General features: G+C 39.5%; 1 protein-coding gene across 1 annotated transcript in view; it reads left to right on the forward strand.

Moving 5' to 3' along the window:
* adamts2a (ADAM metallopeptidase with thrombospondin type 1 motif, 2a) overlaps window positions 1-21,936 on the forward strand; it is an 89,255-nt gene extending 67,319 nt beyond the window's left edge. The window contains exons 11-22 of the mRNA XM_066645912.1: window positions 8-153; window positions 473-648; window positions 4,708-4,841; window positions 7,180-7,303; window positions 8,172-8,252; window positions 10,350-10,513; window positions 12,268-12,427; window positions 12,536-12,668; window positions 12,949-13,156; window positions 13,699-13,828; window positions 14,476-14,550; window positions 18,799-21,936. Coding sequence (XP_066502009.1) covers window positions 8-153; window positions 473-648; window positions 4,708-4,841; window positions 7,180-7,303; window positions 8,172-8,252; window positions 10,350-10,513; window positions 12,268-12,427; window positions 12,536-12,668; window positions 12,949-13,156; window positions 13,699-13,828; window positions 14,476-14,550; window positions 18,799-19,574 — 2,307 coding nt within the window. The 3' untranslated portion in view covers window positions 19,575-21,936. The remainder of the gene's footprint in view (window positions 1-7; window positions 154-472; window positions 649-4,707; window positions 4,842-7,179; window positions 7,304-8,171; window positions 8,253-10,349; window positions 10,514-12,267; window positions 12,428-12,535; window positions 12,669-12,948; window positions 13,157-13,698; window positions 13,829-14,475; window positions 14,551-18,798) is intronic.
* Window positions 21,937-22,014: the final 78 nt, after the last annotated feature.

The following is a 22,014-nucleotide window of genomic DNA, read 5'->3' on the forward strand; positions in this document are numbered from 1 at the left end:
CCTGCAGCACTGTTTCAAGGGTCATTGTATCAAGCTGACGTCAGACATTTTGAGACAGGATGGTCACTGGGGGCAGTGGACTAAGTTTGGCTCCTGCTCGCGTACGTGTGGCGGAGGGGTCCGCTTCCGCACTCGCCAGTGTGACAACCCCATGTGAGTCTTAGTTCATTCTGCCACTCTAGACTACACTCTACACTGTCCTCTGTTGTGTGACTGGAGTTCACGTGGGTTTAGGAAACTGACACAGAGTTGTACGTGTTTTACAAACTGAGCTGTTGCCAAATATTCCCAGTCGTCTGGAAAATTCCACCATTCTCACATTGTGTGACTATAATGTGACATGTTACTATGCCCTGGGTGTTAAACTGTGAGTAAGAATAATGACAGAGCAGTTGTTGTTCAAAGTCCTAGTTAGCTACACCTACATAGACTCTTCTTTGCTCTGTATTAACCTATCTGTTGACTCTTTCAGTCCAGCCAATGGTGGTCGCACCTGCTACGGAAACAATTATGAGTTCCAGCTGTGTAACACTGAGGAGTGTGCCAAGGCCCTGGCAGACTTCAGAGAGGAGCAGTGCAAGATATGGGACCCCCACTTTGAGCATGAAGGGGCCAAGCACCATTGGCTGCCCTATGAGCACCCTGACCGTGAGTTATTACTAATAAAATTCTAACATTATCTGACATGAGTGAAGTTACACATTGTAAAGTAATACACAATCAATAGCTGCCTATTAAGTCACAAATGTAATGTAGGTCTCTGCCACAGTTCCTATTTATTTAATTTTTAGGAGATATGTCAGTGATGGTTAGTTAAAGTTTTTATAAGAAATGGCAAAGTTAATGTAAGATCACTGATTTAATTTATTTTTTAAAGACTGTTTTACACTTCTTAAATATCTCTGAAGTATAAAGACGCTTGGATGCATACTGTCATGTACATCTCCAGAACCTCAACTGCTCTGGAAGAGAAAAATCCCTCATTTCTCTTAATTTCTTTTTTCCCTGATCACGATTAACCATTCATTCATTCATTATCTGTAACCCTTATCCAATTCAGGGTCGCAGTGGGTCCAGAGCCTACCTGGAATCATTGGGCGCAAGGCGGGAATACACCCTGGAGGGGGCGCCAGTCCTTCACAGGGCAACACAGACACACATACATTCACTCACACACTTTTGAGTCACCAATCCACCTACAACGTGTGTTTTTGGACTGTGGGAGGAAACCGGAGCACTCGGAGGAAACCCACGAGGACACGGGGAGAACACACCAACTCCTCACAGACAGAGCGGGAATCGAACCCACAACCTCCAGGCTGTGTGTGACTGCAACACTACCTGCTGTACCACCGTGCCGCCCCCACGATTAACCAATTAAAAATAAATAAATAAATAAATAAATACCTAACCGCAAACCTGACCTGGATAAGCGGTTACAGATAATGAATGAATGAATGAATGAATAAATACCTACATAAAACGAGAGATTTTTGAAGATTCTGTTTCTAGGAGGTCTCTGGCTCCCTCTTAAACAATTAGAGTACATGAAATAGTACATTATTGCAGTTAAATTATGAAAACACAGAACATGAAACTATATTGAAACATAAACTATAACTATATAAAAAAAATCTGAACACACTACATCATAATAATGTAATCTGACTGAAGGTCACTGGATATCATGACGGTGTAAATGATGTGTGGTCTCTAACGTTTGCACAGAACTGGAACTGTGACAGTTCCAGAGTAGGGAGCATAAGGTAGAACGTTGGGTGTTGATACATCTCTGTATATACAGCATTATATTTTTATTGTACGAGATAAGCCGAGTCACTCCTGATGACCTCTGTGTGCCATGAGAATAGGCCACATGGAGCATTTCAGATTAGGACACTTTTTAAGGCCTTTCTGGAGAATATGTTTTCAGTCTAGACGTTTAGAAGAGTGTCAGGTGTGTGGTTTATGGGGCACAGACAAGAGCTGGTATTTCCAAACTCAGGGTGCTTTTTTTTTTATTTGAATTCTGGCATGGTACTTTTGCTCCCTTCTGCCTTCAGTGAGTTTTACGTCCAACCGTCATAACTGCTTTTTGTTACATAATATGAGCAGTTGCAAAAGCAATGGAAGCTGAATTCCTCAAGAGGAAATTTTTCCACGTGAATAAGGAAGAAAAAAGATTAAAAGCAGAAGCCCTAACAACATTACAAGACCCAATAATCCACCAGAGCTTTCTTTACATCTGGTCATCATAGTTTTATCACAAAATACAGGCAATGGTAAAAGCTTTGGAAGAGCGGGAGCTGTCTGGCTGAAACACATGACTAATGCACACATTGTGAGCTTCTCAGATATTACTGAAAAGATTAGGTATGGGACAAACCACATTCATAGGGGAAAGTTAAAGCAAAACTTGAGTTTAGACAAGTGTTTACAACTGGAACCCTTTTTTTTCTTCTTCTTCTTTTTTTTACATAATGCGGGAAATGGCGAAAGCTGTGGCAGCTGAATCTCAGAAGAGGAATAAAGAGTGGGAATTTTCTGGCTGGAAAAACATAGCTTTTGGCTATTCATGCACTTCAAACAGCTAGAATGGACACCATGTGTACTTGGCTTTTTCTGGCCCTCCTGAGCATGCTGTAATTACTTCAATAATCATTTGATTTGGTGGAGTCAGTGTGAATCCAGTTTGTGAGAGGATTGATTGGACAGAAGCAGAATTGTGGTGCTCCTGTGAGAAATGTTGGAAAAAAACGTTGGACAAACATTAGGCTCCAGCTTTGAGAATGGAGAAACATTAGCTGAATGGTACCAAATGCTAGGCTGCAGTGTTTTGGAGCCCAGACACATGGAAATTTAATTTGGTCGCAATGACATCTCCAATTTTCCACCACAACCACATTGCTCTTACATTAGATGGAATTCAATTATCCCTCGGAAAGCTTACACTCTTTCACTCCCTCTGAAAACTGCTGGAAATCGGGTTAGAGGTCATGTTTTTGTGGTGATTGTATTAAAATTGTGTTACACAAGAGGTTTTTTTCACCTAGTTGACCTATGGTATGGTGTATTCGGGTCCCATTCAGACTCTAATTTCATCTCAGTAGACAACACAGAGATGAGGCTAATTTGATAACACTAATATAATAACTCAGGAAACACTTATTTTCAGTTTGTTTCAAATTCTCACTCCCATATATCACATCGTTGTCCTTCTGTCAATTCGTTGTTTCATTCATTCATTCATTATCTGTAACCGCTTATCCAATTCAGAGTCGCAGTGGGTCCAGAGGCTACCTGGAATCATTGGGCGCAAGGTGGGATTACACCCTGGAGGGGGCGCCAGTCCTTCACAGGGCAACGCAGACACACACATTCTCTCACACCTACGGACACTTTTGAGTCGCCAATCCACCTACCAGCGTGTGTTTTTGGACTGTGGGAGGAAACCGGAGCACCCGGAGGAAACCCACGCGGACACAGGGAGAACACACCAACTCCTCACAGACAGTCACCCAGAGCGGGAATCGAACCCACAACCTCCAGGTCCCTGGAGCTATGTGACTGCAACACTACCTGCTGCGCCACCATGCCGCCCCAATTCGTTGTTTGATTTTAATTAAAAAATAAACAAAATAGTGTCCACTGCTGCTTAATTAAGTATGCATATATTTACATTCAAATTACATTCTGTTTACAGTAAATAGCACTACTGAGTTTGTAAATAATTGGATATTATCTGAATTTGATGGAAATGAAGTGTGAATGAGAATGGGTGTTTCCTGTAAATAGAATGTAATTTGAATGTAAATTCAATTTATTATTTACATCAAATGCAGATCATAAAAAAAATCCTAGTGCTTGATTTAGAAATTGTTGGCTCTTAATTTGAAGGCTATCCGCATAGGGATTTTAGAACACATGCACAAGGTAAAAAAAAACATATTTACAACCCAGTATTTAAGTATTTAGGACCGGCTAATGCCAGTAATTATTACAAGATTGCATAATGTTTTATGCAGTAAATAACATTGTGTTGGCATAAGCATCCTTAAGCTAAAGTGGTAGTAATTTGTTTTATTTCTAACTCTGGTATGAATCATTCTCATTATCATTCCCAAATATATGGATCTATTGTGTTTTTATGGATATTGGTAGTCTTTATTACAAGCAGTAATTCTCATGTGTGTTAACTTTATTTGTAAAAAAAATCACAGATTGCCACAAGATTAGAACCTTGACCATGACCTTGATATGGGCCAAATCGTACATGTGAAAGCATCTTAAAAAGAGGTGTTGTTGTGAAATGTTACCTTTATGCAGGGGTTAGTTCCTTCAAAATGTGTTCAAACGCAGAGGAAAAATGGCTAATCAGTGACTTTCAGCTCTCTTTCAGTATAATGTATAGAATTGATATACTGCACTCTTTAAAGGCTTCTGCCTTTTACATTGAATTTGTTGGAAATTAGATGGCTTATTACAGTGTTATATATGGATCAAGTGCATATCACTCATATGCCAGTACAGTGTCATATCACTGGAATAAACTGTTTATATGTCACTGGATTCAAAAAACTTGTGAATCTATAAATAACATTGTGTCTCAGTATTAACAGTGATGACTTGTCCACTGGGTTACAGTAGACTACACTGCAGCATGTTCAAAGCCCTTTCTCCTGTGTGTGTTTGTGTGGGCGCTCGTAGCTGAGGAGAGATGCCAGCTGTACTGCCAGTCTAAAGAGACGGGGGATGTGGTGTCCATGAAGAGGATGGTGCATGATGGCACACACTGCTCCTATAAGGATTCTCACAGTGTGTGTGTGCGCGGAGAGTGTGAGGTAGGGTACATTACATGCATGAAACACACATAGGGTCTGTCAGTGGAATTCTTGCTAATTTTCTTAACATTATCACATCTGGTGTCTGAGATACAATTTAAGTCCTAATAACTGTGAACACCCCAGAAAGAGTCGTGCACACACAGTGTGTATAACCTCAACAGAAGAGCAAAATGGGATGCTACAAATTCCCCCCTGCATTGGGGTGTGTAAAAGTGGAACGGTTCTCTGGAGTGATGGAGTGTTCTTTTTTATATTTTGACTTGACTATGATCTAGAGCTAATCACCCAACATCAGTATCTGTTCTGTGATTATGTTCTATATGTTCCATAAAACCCTCACAACAATGTTCAAACGTCTAAATTTACTAAAGCTGTAAAGTCATCCAAAATTATAATAAGCTGTAAAGGCTTTCTTTGCCTTTTAGGGAACGTTGGACACAAATCATGTCTTGGCTGATAGAACACATTTGGGGTGAAGGGAAAATTGTGTAAATGAGATTTTTCGCTGGACCATTCCTTTATCCAATCAAACCAATAATGTCAAGTATGATTGGATAAAGCTCAGCTGGCGATCTTGGGCTTTGCTCCCTGGCTCTCTCTCCAGTTCTCTTTTTTCTGTTGCTTTTATGAGGATGCGTCTTTTCCGTCCAGCCATGCCAAGCTTCACATTTATTTGTACAAATGGGCATCGAGTGCAGACTGGCTCCAGATTGACTCGTGAATGGTGAGGCTGTTTGCCTTCTGTTAACATGGCCCTTATGAAAGATAGCTGGGTCAAACTGGCATAGACCAATCACACAAATAACACACTGTATAGAGCACTGTACATGCAAACATTGGTGGACATTTTTTCTAAAGGCTATTAATATGGAGTTATTTTTATATCTTTGTAGATGTAAGATAAGGTCTCACTTTATTCATCAGGAAGGGAATTGCAGATCCCAAAGGAAATATCAATAACAGTTGTACTCTTCTGAGAAGTCTGTAAATGGGATGTTGGACCATTTGAATCTGTTGACATTCAGCCACGAGAGCATTAGCGAGATCAGGTAGTTTGAAATCAAAGTGAAAAAAGTAAGCTCTTTCACTCCAAAGAATGGGATTCAATGGCTCCATAACCCTGTGCTGAAAGGAATTTACTCCTCTCTATCTGACACTTGCCATTGGGCATTGTTACCTTAGGCTCATATGCATCTGCTTCAGAGCAGTTTCAAGTCATGCTTTACAGATGAGATCGTACATATTATTTCCACTGTAGGAAATCTGTGTCCACAATGTGTGTAACTTTAAAATAGAGGTGTGTATAACGGGTTTGGACATGCAGTGTGTGCACTGGACTGTAAACAGTGCTTTAGACATATGAAAGTATGTTGTAAATAGGAGAATATTCAAGGTCATTTTACCACAAGCAAAAACAAAAAAGTCTATGGATCAGCATCTGCAGAAATAAACATGAATAATAGAACATATCATACACTGGGATATCTGTACAGCTGTAGAAAAAAATATAAAAACATGATCTTAGTCTGAATTAAAGTTGAACGGTTCATTGTTAAAGACAGGAATGTGTTGTTCAATCTGTTCTGGGTGTGGAATACACTGTAGCCAAGCAACGTCCACAGGTGGGGCCATAACAGTATAAAACTCCCAAGTCAAAATTTCTTAAGATGTGCCAGATAGATTAATCCCTGGAAACCAAGGGTAATTGCTGTTTTTTTGGTATGCAAATAAAATTATGTTATTACACCAGTAATTATATAGAAATATAGCTAGATGCAAAGTTATACTTTCTGCACTGACAGGTCAAAACTACACTTAACTGTATTTGAAAGGTTATCAATGGCAGAACTATTAAAATAAACTTCAAGTTAAATTAATTTATTAAATGGTGGCACAACAGGCAGTGTCACTGTCACAGAGCTCCAGGGCCCTGGGGTTTTGGGTTTGAGGCCCGTTCTGGGTGACTGTCTGTGAGGAGTTTGGTGTGTTCTCCCCATGTCCATGTAGGTTTCCTCCATGTGCTCCAGTTGGTAGGTAGATTGTCCATATGTGTGAGTGGATGTATGAGTATGTGTCACCCTGAGAAAGACTGGCACCCCCTACAATGTGTACCCGTCTTGTTTATCAGAGGTGATAATCTGGGCCTTCCAAAGGTTGTAGGAGTTATTAGTGATGTGCACAGATACAAAACATCACTGAGGAGTTTGGCACGACCTTGAACCATTGCAAAGTCTACAAATGCACTTGTGCAATACAAACTAACTGATCCTAGGACAGTATGAAGATGTTTTAAATGTCTGTATGTGTGACCTCCGTTCCACTGATGTCTGTGTAGAAAGTTGGCTGTGATAAGGTAGTAGCGTCTGAACAGGAGGATGATAAGTGTGGCGTCTGTGGAGGAAACAATTCCACCTGCAAGATCGTCAAAGGAAACTTCACCAGGAGCGCCAAGAAACCAGGTGATCTGTCTTATTCCATTTTTACAGGCCTTTTCTATAGTGTCACCCACATGATGCATGAACACATGCTAAACGTATGTTTTAAAAACATAAAGGATGGATTGGGAAGTGAGAGGGCCACTCTTCATCTCCCAATACTAGAGCCAGTGCTTAGATGACTGTGCCATGCAATTGTAGCACGTGGAAGAGTCTAATATTTACATGATTCTGATTGCTGTGCTAAAATAATTTTAGTAATATTTTATTAATCTAAATGTATTTTATGTATGTTTGATTGCACTATGATTATTGTTTTAAATGTCTTTTATGTTTTTTTAAAACTTGCTCCTAATTTGAATGCTTTTTATCATTTCTTTTCACCCTGTAAAGCACTTTCATTTGCCCTTGTGTATGAAAGGTGCTCTATAAATAAACTTGCCTTGCATTTCACTGTATTTATGTTTTTGAATTAGCATGTGTAGAAGTCCATTCATATATTCATTCATTTAACTTCTAAACTGCTACATCCTGATCTGGCTTGTGATTCCCATCTGTACACATATATTTGTTTTGGTCAGCAATACCTATCTGTGTGCTCAAAGGGTGCTGGAATATAGGAGAATTCTAACTGTAATTGGGGCTAACTAATCCCAATTAAATGACCATTAGACTAATTTCCTAGATACACACAATTGAATGCTGAGAGAAATGAAAAGTTTTTCAGTAGCACACCACAGATTGCAGTATAATTCCAATTCTTGGCTGGATCTGTTTCTGGAAAGCTACGAGTAGGCTTTCCAGTGCATGCACAAGTTTGGTACCGCAAAGCACTCTTCGTGTTTTCCTTTTAGATGCAGCTTCTTAATCACTGTCTAATATAAACCCTCAGGTTTCCTGAAGATGCTGGAAATTCCCAGAGGAGCGAGGCATGTTATGATCCGGGAGTTTAAAGGAACCCCTCACATTTTGGGTAAGGACCTACATCTGAATGAATGCCTGTATAAATCTTTACTCAATAAATAAATAAATAAATAAATAAATAAAACCCACTGCTCATAACTCAAGCGTGTGAGTGTTTGGCCTCCGACTGCTTGTTATTGATGGAGCAATTTGGGCTCTTCTTGGCAGTGAGAGTTTTAGGCGAAGGTTCCAGCTCACCGAAAGCTCAGGGATGTAGCGCTTCCCAACGAGTTGATTTATCTCCATTACTCCATACTCACCAGTAACAGCTTCACTAGACGCTTATTCAGATGGGGTTATTTTTACATGAGGAGCTGGGGTAATGTAATTAACTAAAATTACATTTTAGTCCAATAATATTGACAGAAAATTCTCACATTTTATCTGCTATAATCCCAGCCATAGACAACATCCTTGCATTTATTAATTGCATCTGATCATCTATATCTGGTGGTTCCACATTGGTGGATGCAACCAACCTTAATTAAAAATTAAAAATTAAATAAAAAAAATTCAGAAAATGTATATGCCATTTAATTAGTCTCAAAACCCACAAATGTAAAGTTAATCTGATACTTCGGTGTTCTTTAATTTTGCATGTGCTCAAAGAGCAATTCAAGCTTTCAAAATCATACTAGCACAAACAAAGCCCATCTCACAGGGTTAAAACACACTGAGACGTATTGGTCAATGGTCTTGAGATCAGTCAAATGCGATATATGCCACTGTATGTATAGATTTAGACTTTTGGGGGGGAATCCTGGAATCAATCTTCTGCAGGTACTGGAGCATGAAGAAACAGACATGTGTGTAAATAGTCTGTTTTATCCTCTGCAAAATAGGTTTTTCATGTTTTTCTCCAATGTGACACAGGCTTTTAGGGGCACAACTCTGGTCAAGTCCTTACAAAAGCTCAGCTAAACAACCCAAGCCACTTCAGCTTTAGGTTAGTTATTGTGTAGTAAGCTATAGCATAAATACATGATTTTAACATGTAGCCTGCCATTTTTCAATTGCCTTTTCCAATTACTCTTCTGTTAGGAATTACTTCACCCATGGAAATGGGGTAGTTTAATTATTACTGAAGTCCCTCTGTGATTTTTTATATCCTCCCAGTAGACAGTTTCAGGCATGTCTTCAGTGTGTGCACTCCCATTTCTGAAAAGAGTAAACAAGCTGTTAAAAAATTCCCAGGTTACATTAACCCTATGTGAATTGACATGTGGGTGAATATTCCGTTCTATTCTGTATTCTCAAGAACTGATGCGCTGGAGGTGATGTGATGTACAGCACAATCAGACAAGTTATTTACTTTTTTGGCCAAATTTTTGAAATATGGCTTCCCACACATGCACCATCGGCAGGTGTGGCCTAAATGTTAGAGAAGTGGGCTTAGGACTGAAAGGTTGTTGGTTTGATTCCCACGACCAGCAGGAAATCTGGGTGCGGTGGGAGTGAGGGAACAGTAATGTCCTCCTTCATCAATCCACGACTGATGTGCCCTTGAGCAAGGCACCAAACCCACAACTTCCCCTAACGCCAGGGATGGCTGCCCACCGCTCTGGGTGTGTGTTCACAGCCCCTAGTGCACTAGGGTGTGTGTGTGTGTGTATGTGTGTGTGTGTGTGTGTGTGTGTGCACTGCCACAGGTGGGTTAAATGCGGAAAACACATTTCATTGTACACTGTACAGCGACAAATAATTGCACATTTCATTTCACCGTGTGTCTGTTTCTGAAAACAGCTCTACATTTTCAGGGCCTACAGTTTGGTGTTTGATTTTCCTCTGGCTGACACCAAATTTTCTTCTTGGAAGCAGCGAAAACTATGTATTACACGTGTTCTTTGGTGTCACAGCAATGCATAAATCAAGAGCCTCTCCCATCTTTGTTATTTGCAGCAAGATTTCCCATCCAGGGTGAATCCATCATAAATATTTCTGTGTTTGGATTTATGTTATACCCCACCTTCCTATTTAAAACAAACCCCATCCCAGTATGACTTATCTTTTTGTGACTGATCTATATTTCTCTTAGCGGTATTGCTTCAGATGGTGTGGTATGTTGTGTGAGCTGTGATTAATCTAATGTTAACATATTTCCCACTAGCGGTAAAGAACCAGGCCACAGACCACCTGTTCCTGAACGACGAGGGCGACTTCCCTGAGTCCAGATCAGTGATCGAGAATGGCGTACTGTGGGAGTACAGCAACGATGATGACATGGAGACGCTCCAGACCACAGGCCCTCTGAGATATGGAGTCCTCATCATGGTAATGAAAACCAGCACATCACCGTCCAGATGGAAACATTTCTTATTTTCTTACCTGGACATCATTAATGAATCAGAACAGTTTGACTGTGGGTGGCTCTTTTATTCTGTATTAACAAGAAATAATGATAGGATGGAGCTGGAAACAGAAAGGCTCAGGAGTCATCACTTTTAGCACTTTTATAACTGATGCGTTTTATAACTTGTGTTATAAAACTGTTTTTGGCTGTTTCATGCTTGTAAAGCAGAGGTTAAGGAGCTAGTTCAGAGTGTGCTGCTCAGATGTTTCTCCTGAGAAAAAGAGCTCAGGCATCCCTCACACCTTCACCACATTTTTGTGGAGATCTCAGTGAAGTCTCACATTGACCTCAGAACTGCTGAGATAACAAAGCTCATATATCTGCTACAGAACAAAAAGATAAAATCTATTTCTCATCTGAGGCTAAGAATTATTATCATTCTTATCTGGGTCAGAGTTTTTTGTTAAATGTAATTATTCTCCAGGAATGTTTGGAGAATCAACTTTGAATCTCTTGATTTTTTTTACTTGCAGGGTACGGTATGTAATTCAGCTGGGTACAGGCCTGAAAAAAAAACAAACAAACATGTAGGACTTTTAATAACGTTTATGTGGGTTTCCTCTGGGTGTTCCGGTTTCCTTCCACAGTCCAAAACACTCAATGGACAGTAGATGGGTATGCATAATTGTTCACAGGTGTGAGTGCGTAATGCCCTGTGATGGACTTGTTGTTCCAGGGTGTTTTCTTGCCTTGCACCCAATGATTCTGGGTGAAGACACTGATGATGTCATTAACGTATGTGCAAGACGAGTAGCAAACAACAACCAAAGCAATGTTCTCTGAACTAGACGAGTACTGAATGGTCTAGTACAGTGGTCTAAATCCTGATCCTGAAGTACCACTTGCCCTAAATATTTTAGAGAATCCCTTGCTTCAAGCACAGCTGAGGAAAATCATGAACTAATTACCAACCCCTTCCTGAGTTGAACTGTACGTTTTAGAGCAAGTAGAACATGACGACATACAAGTATTTTTTATTTTGTACAAACAAATTAATAAAGATGACCTATGTTGCACCGCCGCCCTGTGCAGGGTGTGTTCCTGCCTTGAGGAACTGATTGGTAGGTTATGTACGAAGTGACACTGAACAATAAGAAGCAGAAGAAGAAAGAAATTATGGAATGAAGGAATCAAACAAAAGGAAGGATAAAATTAAGGGGAGTTACACCCTTGGAATTCTAGTTTGGGAACCCCAGTCCTAGATGTAGTACAACAATGACCACCTATATTATTCCACAGGACATAGAACTGTATCAGTTAATTTAACATGGCCACAAGCATAACAAAAAAATAACCTCAGGTTATGAATGAATACTTTTTCCTTATAGAACTGTAGAATTACAGGGAATTTTTGTAAATTGAAAGTACAGTATAATTTTACATTTTGACAGTGCTATACTGCATATCTGCCAGGAAGTTAACTGTAAATTACCGGATATTCTACACTGTATCTTCCATTGATAGGTTATTTTTTTATATATTGGAGCAATTATTTACTGTTCCCTCACAGATTATACAGTGGGAACACATTGGAAATTGGAAGTAAACTGTAAAATAAACAGCTCCTGTTACACAAATGAGCCAGAACATGTACCACTCTGACAATATTTTAGTTCCCAGCACTTGTTACAGTTTTGCAATAAACATTGGTTTGACATTGGAACACTGTCTACAGGTCCAGTCTCACAGCACCTCCAAAGTGACACTGTCCTACAAGTACATCCTACCAGAGGACCCACTGTCATCTATGGAGAACAGCTTGCCTCAGGACGACACAGTATACTTTGAGTGGGCTCTTAAAAAATGGTCACACTGCTCCAAGCCGTGTGGTGGAGGTATGTTTAAACTCAGATCATGCCTGTGTGCCCTGAGTGGTCCTGACCAGTGGTTGACCACAGCTCATGTGGTGGTGCTTTTTTTTTGTTTGTTATTTTATTTTGCAGGGAAGCAGTACACGCGGTTCGGCTGCCGCAGGAAGTCAGATAGTAAGATGGTACACCGCACTCTTTGCTCCAACATCACCAAACCTCGTCCCATCAGCCGATCCTGCAACCAGAAACAGTGCTCCGAGCCAGTGTAAGCATTCAGCTGTAGCCAGGACCAATTTGGAAACCTAGAACTAAGACTCATATCTCAAACCAGAGGGAACTGTGTGAGGCAGCGTTTTAACCAAAAGAATAAAAAGTAATTACTGTGTTTCCCAGTATAAAGGGCACGGCATCATTTTACCACCCAGAAGTAGCAAATATATTTATTAATGTGATTAATACATTGTATATTGTGTTTTATTCTTTGAATGAGTTTATGCTCCCTTAGTCAGTTTACAGAGACACAACTCTATGTGTGTGTTTTGCAGCTGGGTAACAGGAGACTGGGAGGAGTGCAGTAAATCATGTGGTAAGAATGGGACTCAGACTCGTCCAGTGCGGTGTGTGCAGCCTCAGCAGGATGGCACTCAAAAATCCATTAACTCCAAATACTGCAATGATGACCGGCCTGAGCACCGCCGATCCTGCAACAAACTCCCCTGTCCTGCCCACTGGAAGACTGGACCCTGGTCTCAGGTCAGTGTGTCAGCTTTGTCAACTTTTGCAATACATTCTCGCCAGTTTATATTTCGTCGCTGTACAATGAAAAACATGTACCTCCCGAAATAGTAACTTTACAGGAAAGGTATAAAAGTTTTTCAAATTTCAGTGGAAGTCAATGTGAAAAAGATTTTATTCCAGGTAATATTGGAACATTTCTATTGGTCCATTCATCAAGAAATGTTCACAAAAAGGACACCTGCGGTATTCAAATAATGTACAACACTAAAACTCCACAAGTATGGATATACATGTTTTTAATAGGAGAGTGATGTGCAACAGTTAACCAAAAAACAGTTAACCAAACAAATTTTGTTAAGTTTAAAATTGCATTCAAAAATGCAATTAAAATGTAAAGATGTATGCTTTCTTTGTTCAAATATGCGTACTTATATTCAACAGTGTCTGTTTAACGAAGTATGCTCCAACTTTTGCTGGGTAGATGCTATCCCAAAACACGTTGATCTGATGAACTGTGTTTTTTTTGTTTGTTTGTTTGTTTGTTTTTATGGATTCAGTGCTCTGTGACCTGTGGAAATGGAACTCAGGAGCGCCAGGTTATGTGCAGCACTCCTGATAACAGTATTGGGGCCTGTCTAGACACCAAGCCTGAGATCATCAGGAAATGTCTGTTAATGCCCTGTTCTGGTGAGTCTCACTCAACTGGTATTTTTTCATTTACGACCATATAACTCATCCTGCTGACATTAATACAACACAGTCCATATGCAGGTGGAGACAGACGTATCAGCATTTAGGAAGCAAGATTGCATATTGGCCAATTTGGACATATTAGCTTTTATTGTAATGATAAAATAAACCGTATTAAATAAGCCATATTCATTTTTCATGTGAATTATGTATATACCTTAATCTATCTATCCATCCATACATACATCTATCCATTGTGTGCATAATTGTGTAAATTCATTCACATTCTGAATTTTGAAGAATAGGATGCCTAATAAAGTATGCAGAGCAACAAATGGACTACAACCTGTAAATATAGAACTACAAAATGCATCTGTATGGTCAGTGGACCTTATTTAATGTACAGAGAGTGTAGAAATAAGGAGGTAATTTTCATGTTTTGGCTGATCTGTGTATATAAGTCATTTTGTAAGGGTGTTAATTACATAAGCATGGGCTTGCATAACTCTGCAATTACATTTAACAACTAAATTATAAAAATAACTCTATACTCTAATAATCCCATCTTTTATGTGTAATCCTTCACCAGTCTCTGTTAATATATAATAATCCCTCATTCCAATCACTGTGCTCTTCTCCTACAGGTGACAAGGGGAACTTCCTGATCCAGTGGCTGTCCAGGGCGGACCCCGAGTTCCCAGCCCCCAAGATCTCCTCAAGTACTCGTCCTCTGTCCAGCTGCCAACCAGCTGTGTTCTGCTTGCCCTGTCTGGCCGATCTGACGTGGCCACTGACCCTCTCTCTGGCTCTCTGGCTGTGCTATACTCTGCCTTGACTGCTACCCTTCTCTCGCTTTCTGGAGCCCTGCTGCTTCTCTGTCTCTTGCCCCTCTCTTGATCCTTCTGATGGGGATTTAGGGGGCTTTTATCTGCCTCTCCTTCTCTTGCAGCCCCATCTGGCTTGATACCAGAGCAATGGGGTGGTGGAGCTGATTGTTTAGAGTCAGAATGAATGGGGTAATGGTCAGCGATAAATGTAGGTGCCATGTTTTGGGTTGACAGCCACAGAAATGTCTTAAAGTGAGCTGTAAGAGGGAGCAATGGTCATTGCTTTTGGAGGTCTTGGGTCCCTTATTTTTGAGAGGAAGGGGACATTTCTGCTGAAAACGTGTATTATATTATAAGCCTACAATATATCAGTCTAAACACTATATTCCAGAAGAAGACAAACGGCTCCGGAGGCCATTGTTGACTGTTATATTCTGTATTTTTGTACATATTTACTTGAATAATGGTGAAAGCCTGTTTGGAGCTGAGGCAACAGTATCTGAGAGGTCCATTCTACAAGACCATACAGAATTCCTTCATACAGTCCAGTCTCCCTGTTGGACATTTGTGTACACTGATCAAATACCTCATGCTTCTACATGGTTTCTTTCTTTTCTCTTTTCATCATTGACAAGACTTTGCCTTATCCTGGATCTCTGAGACACATGAATGACACTATTTCTTCAGGACAGAAGAGAGCAGACAAAAATAGAGGCAGCTAGAAGAAAAACGGGATTGGAACCAAGACCAAAATGGATGTTTACAGCTAAAAGGAATCACTGGCTGCATGTCATCAGCCCCTTACCTTTCTTTTATCACCCTGCAATATGTGCAAAGTTCTTTAAAGAACGGCACATTCATCTTTTATATACTACACAATGATCATAAATATATATATATATATATATATATATATTCAATAATGTTAATGACTGTTACCACTTTTATCTTATGCCATTAACAGAAAAAAACTATATTGTACTTAGTGTCTATATATTTTGTGAACTTACCAGGCAATGTTTCATAGCCTGGGGAGTAATATTGCTCTAGAAGATTCTAAAGACTGAGACGAGGCTTATTCAGGGTATTGGAGTTGATATTTTCAAAAAGAGTATTTATTTATTTATTTAGCTGCTATTCATTATCCCAGGGCAAGAAAGGTCACGAATGTGAAAAGGCTCAGGCCATGGATTTCACATCACACAACTTACAGTTACACCTGGCAATACAAAAGCATCACCTATGTAGCTTTACGACTGTTTTATGGCCCATTGTCAATATCTTAGTAGCACCTCATAGCTAGTGCTGTGTTAGCCACATGGCTGAGGTCCATGACCATGTGACTACTTTCCCCCCTTAAAAAGGTCTTTCCACACTTTGTGTTAGTATACTGTCACTACTACACACTTATAATGGCATTGGTTTTACTTTGGCCAGAAAACTTCTTGTATGTATGCAACTTCTCAGGCAGATAATACTGATCTAGGACCAGCTTCTTCCTTTCACAGCCTAATGAATGTCATTATCTGGCAGAGGTGGGTAGTAACTGGTTATGTTTGCTCAATTTGCAACCAATTAGCACTTATCTGTGTATGTATTCATTGTCTTATCCAGCAACTGCCAGTAGCAGGAAGTAGCAGCCAATTGCAGTGGCAGCTGACTCTCACCTTGTTTCTATTGATTGGTTAGGGACAACTACCGGAGAATGATTGGCAGCTGCATGTAACAGCTGGCACTGGTTTACTGGCAGCTGGTGCATTGAATGACTGACTGGATGCTTCTACAAACTATTGACACTCAAAACTGGCTAGTGCCACTGACGATTTAGTGGCAGTAGCCATGTATTCAGAGGCAGGTGCCAGTCGATGAGTGGCAGCAGTCACTCAGACATTGGCAGTTGCCACTGACCGCTCAGTGGCAACATATATCATCCAGTGGTAACAGACAATAGCAGGTAACTGTAATTGACAGTTTCAGGTCAGCCAGTGGCAACAACCCCTCAGACAGTAGCCTTTCCTCTAGCTGCTCCACCCAGCTTCTGGCTGCCAAAGAGAAAGATAATCCCCTCTCTTTTCAATTGTAATTTTTAAATGTTAATAATTTATTAAGTATGATGAATGGAGTCTGCATTTTTGGTATATATATATATATATATTTTTTTTTGTCTGTTTGTTTTTCTTTTTTGCAATCTGAATTTCGCAATACTACGTTAAATTTGTCATTGATTGTTTTCCCATTCTTTTAAGAGATTGGGTTTAAGCTAATGCTGATTTTGTCCTTTCGTATAGTATCCTTGCAAACAATGAATGGTGCTTGTGAATACATTTATATAATAATAATAATAATAATAATAATAATAATAATAAAAATATATATTACATATATATTTTTTCCTCTTAAGGGCGGCACTGTGGTGCAGCAGGTAGTGTTGCAGTCTCACAGCTCCAGGGTCCTGGGGTTATGGGTTTGAGCCCCACTCTGGGTGACTGTCTGTGAGGAGTTTGGTGTGTTCTCCCTGTGTCTGTGTGGGTTTCTTCTGGGTGCTTCGGTTTCCTCCCTCGGTCCAAAAACACATGTTGGTAGGTGGATTGGCGAGTCAAAAGTGTCCATAGGTGTGAGTGTGTGAGTGAAATTGTTAGTGTGTGTCTTACTGTAAAGGACTGGCGCCCCCTCCAGGGTTTGTTCCCGACTTGCACCCAGTGATTCCGGGTAGGCTCCAAACCCACCTCGACCCTGAACTGGATAAGAGTTTACAACGAATTAATTAATTATTCCTCTTCCAACTTCTGCTATTCTGTGATAAGGAGCTGATGCTGAATCAGTGCTGTTTTTCTGAGAGACTTGAAGCATACTGGCCCAGTTGTGTAGCACCTATCATGTGTTTAGATGTATCTTGGGAAGTTCCATTCCTTTCTTGCCCCCATCTCTTACACTGACGTTTCATTGTTTACATTTCTCAGAACCACCCGTTGTGTTGTGCTTTTCAATGGATACAACGGTCTCAAGCAGAAGATGGTTTAACCAAAGTGTTTACCAAACTGTGAATGACATAATGTTTAAAAACCGTTTATATTGTATTATGAAGATTAAAAAAAATAAATAATATAATAATAATAATAATAATAATAATAATGTGTCGTGAAATATATGGTGTAAATGTGACAAAGGAGTGAGTTTTATTTTAATGGCTCCCTCTCAGCTGTGTCTGCAAGGATTACAAAATAAAAAGTGGAGTAATTTGAACACTTAGACTCTGATGATTGAAGTGCTCCTCTGGAGTGGACAGTGTATATTGTATGAAATGTGGAGTTGATTCTTTGGTATTTCTTTGGCTGTGTCATCTTCCTTTCAACATTTTTTTGTCTATTTCCTTTCTTGTATCACATTGTCTTTTGGCCTTTCTGCTATTTTTTCATATATTTATGCTTGTTTTGATACAGATTACACTAGACTTAGACTGAAATTAAGGGATGCATAATAATACCAGAGTCATATTGGTATATATTTACCTTAAAAAAAATTTTGAAAAATGTTTGCCTAGCATTCACTCTGTGCAATTTTTTGTAGTAACCTCCCTGACTAGTGTTTCTTCTAAAGTCAAGGGTATCAATTTGGGGCGGTGGGGGTAGGTTGCTCCCCTTTACAGTCTCCAGTCTTCTGGGAAGGCTTTACATTAAATGTTGGAAAACTTCTGTGAAGATCTGAATGCAGTCATCTACATAATAACTCCAGAGAACACACACCAGTGCTGGGTGCTTTATACTCTTTTAGCCGACACTTGGCACTGAGCATGTGATCTTAAGCTCATGTTTTAGCTGCTCCAGAACATTCCATTGCAATTCATGCTTTAATCAGGATACTAAACGAAAGTATATCAGCAATGCGTACAGCTTAAAATAGCTGGGCGTCTCCAGCATTTTGGACATATACAGAATTTACACAGACAACACTGGTACTGGTATTGGTCCAGAGTTTCCATATCAGTGCATCCCTGCTTAATTGTAATGCAGAGTGATGATTCACCATTGAAAGGGCTTCTTGTGCAGTGACTCACCACTGAATAGGCTTAGTATTGAAGGTTTAATCTTAATCTGGATGTGGGAAACTGGGAAACTAATCATGTTTATGTGTGTGTTTTAGGGTCACGCTGTAAAGTAGATAAGTCTGTTATCTGCCGAATGGAGGTGTTGAGTAAATACTGTTCCAACCCAAGCTACAGACAGATGTGCTGCAAGTCCTGCAGCAAGGTCAACTACACCTCAGGCCTAAACATGACCAGTAAACCCTGGACAAACAGCACTGTCCCTCAGACCTACACCCTTCCTCAAGTGCCCGGCTACTACACCACCATCAGACCATCACTCAGCAGACAAGCCCCTACCAGCACCTCTGCACCTTGGAGATACACCACCACTCTGGGGAAAGGAACTACATTTCCCATCACCCCTAGCTCCATTGTGGAGGAAACAGAAGGTCCGAGCACTTCATATGAAGAGGAGGACACATCCGAACCCTGGATTGTGGACCCAACTGAGGACATCTCAGGGTCGATATCTTGGTTGGAGGAGCTTTCATCCACCACACAGTATGTTCCCTCCACGATTAGACCCGAATTTATGGTTTCTGAAAAAGTAGTAACAACCCCAGCAGTTACAACAAAGGTTACGACAGCAGCGCAGTCTGGGCTTCTTTTAACAAGTCCACCAGCGATAATAAGTCTCCACAGATCAGAGGACAGAAAGGAAAACAACTCCATCGATGTGTCCTACAAGGTGGTGGATGTTAATGAGAACCTCTTTATGCCCAGAAAGCAGGTGCCCGTCCGAGAGAAAACACACAATAAAAGGATTCAGGAGCTCCTTGCCGAGAGGAGGCAGTACATTCTCCAAAGACTGAAAAGAAAACCTGGAGACTAATCCATTTTCGCTTTCTCATGGAAACACTCTCAGTCTCTCAGATGTATTCTAACATCTCCAGTTTAAAACCCCAACTCCACAGCGCGGAGACATGCCCACAAGTCTTTTGAACATTTATCAGCTTGTTAGTCTTTCTTACTGTATTGAAAGCTTTACGTTTCTTGTTTGTAGCCTTCCCAACACACAGTGCAAATGTAGTCATAGAAGTTTGTTTACCATGACAAGGAGGGCTTTTTCAGTTCAGCAACATTGCAAATTAAGATAGTACATCAGGAAATCTCCAGAAATATGAATTTGATTTTCATTTCTAATGTTGGGATTTGGAAAAAAAAACTTGTATTTTCAAATTTCTCATATCTTGAAATTCATGGGTCATTATGAATAAAGTAATATAAATACATTAAATGTCAAAATTACAAAAGAAAATAATCCTGCACCATTAAAATTAATTAACTCTTCTCTAAAAAGATGTTTTCAGTTTCTCCTGTAAATGTACCTTGTCTGAGATTCTATGAAGGTTTTATTCTCATACGGAGTCACATGGATATTGTGTATCAGTCAGCAAACCTCCGTGTCAGTGAAGCAAAACATCTGCAGTCAATATTCAAATAAATATTTCCTTTTAAGGACAAATTCAGAACGAGATGATTTAAGTAAACTGACAAATATTAACAAACAACAGGGCTTTTGTTCACATGTCTTTCATAGCTGATTTTCAACAGATAGACTTATAACTTTGGACACATTTTGTGTTTTTATCTGTAGCAATTATTTCCCAAGCACTTATTTCAAGTGGGATATTCTGGCAGACTCTGCTTTAAGGGAACATTTCAATATTTTTAAACATCAGGCTTGTGCTCACATACAGAGTAGTGCAAAAATCAGAGACTACACATTCATATAATTAATTCCCAGCCAAAACAACACGTATGTTTTTCAAGTTTATTGATAGAGCACCTTTCATACAAAAGCAATTCAAAGTGCTTTACAGAAGAAAAAGGTAAATTAAAAGCAAGAATAAAAATCATAAAAGTCCAATAAAACAATTTAAATATAGCAGTAAAATGAAATCCATAAAAAGAGTAAAAGAAAACATAATAAAAAATATTAAATCAATTTAAAACGATAGAGTAAGAGAAAAGAACTAAAGTGCTGTTACTGAATAAAAGTGCAGAGTATTTTAGACTGAGCTGTAGCTGCTCAAACAGGAATGTTTTAAGTCTTGATTTAAAAGTGTCTAAAGTCGGGGCTCTTCTAATATTCTCAGTCATCTGGTTCCATTTAAATACTGATATATTTGATATTATTTTAGTCTTGGACACTTTGGCACTTTTTGGAACTGGCCTTTAACTCACTCACTCGCTCACATACGCACTCACTCATGGTTTGGAATTGCACCATAGAGGGAGGGCACTATTTTTCACATAGTAATTAACATTTAGGGACTGGTCCACAAAGGGGTGCTATTGTGCTTCACATCAATTACACATTTTGTCCTTCTTACTCTACAAAATGTATCATATGTATTAATTACTGTTTTGACTGGAAATTGAATAAAGGTATGTGTGGTATTTGGCTCAGAACGTTATATTTAGGAAGAAGAGAGTCTACTGTTGGCAGAAAAATCAGATATCCTTGTTGGATCTTGATAAGAACATCATATAAATGTTTTATCTATTCATTAAGAGTCCCATAAAGCCCTTCTCCTCATGTTATGAATCACAGATGTGTTCTCTTTTTCATATATATTAAGGTTGTTTTGATGCGGGTGCTTCATTATAAGCCACCCACTCTTCCTCCCTGTGGAACTGTTGACTAGCTCCCTGCAACTAGAGCTTAAATTGCCAAATCCTGTCTCATATTTCAGATGCAGAGCCCTTTGATGAGAACATTTCTCAACATGTCTCTTTAAAATGCCATAAAAATCTCTCACAGTCACATCTGCCTGTTTCATCTATTCAGTGCTTGTTGCATTTGTCATTAAGTACCTGCACATAAATGAACCTGTTTGTCAATGTTGTATATGTGAATCAGAATTTTATTTTTTATATTTATTGAAGTGTCTTTGGTTATACAGCAGAGTTTCGTGAGTTTGCTTCAAGCTTATGTGGAAGCCTGTGCATGCAGCATGTAGCACATTCAACATCTGATATTCCAACTGGATGTCCTCACTGTCTAAAGCCATTCTCTTGAAGACGAAATGTAAGAATGCTGTGGGCCTATGCATTCTTTTATTTAACATTTTAATAAAATTGCAAACCAAGTCCAGCATTGTTATTTTCAAATTTTCTTAGATATGAAAAACCTTGTGGGCATGATTTATAACTCACTCACTCACATTTAGCAGGTTGAGGTCTCTCCACAAGAGAGCACTATTAGCATTAATGTAGCTTCTGGTGCTTCCAACAAGTTTTCCTCCTTGTCATTGACACTGAGTTGT

This window comes from Hoplias malabaricus, chromosome 15 (genome assembly GCF_029633855.1).
Source record: "Hoplias malabaricus isolate fHopMal1 chromosome 15, fHopMal1.hap1, whole genome shotgun sequence".
Classification (NCBI taxonomy): domain Eukaryota; kingdom Metazoa; phylum Chordata; class Actinopteri; order Characiformes; family Erythrinidae; genus Hoplias; species Hoplias malabaricus.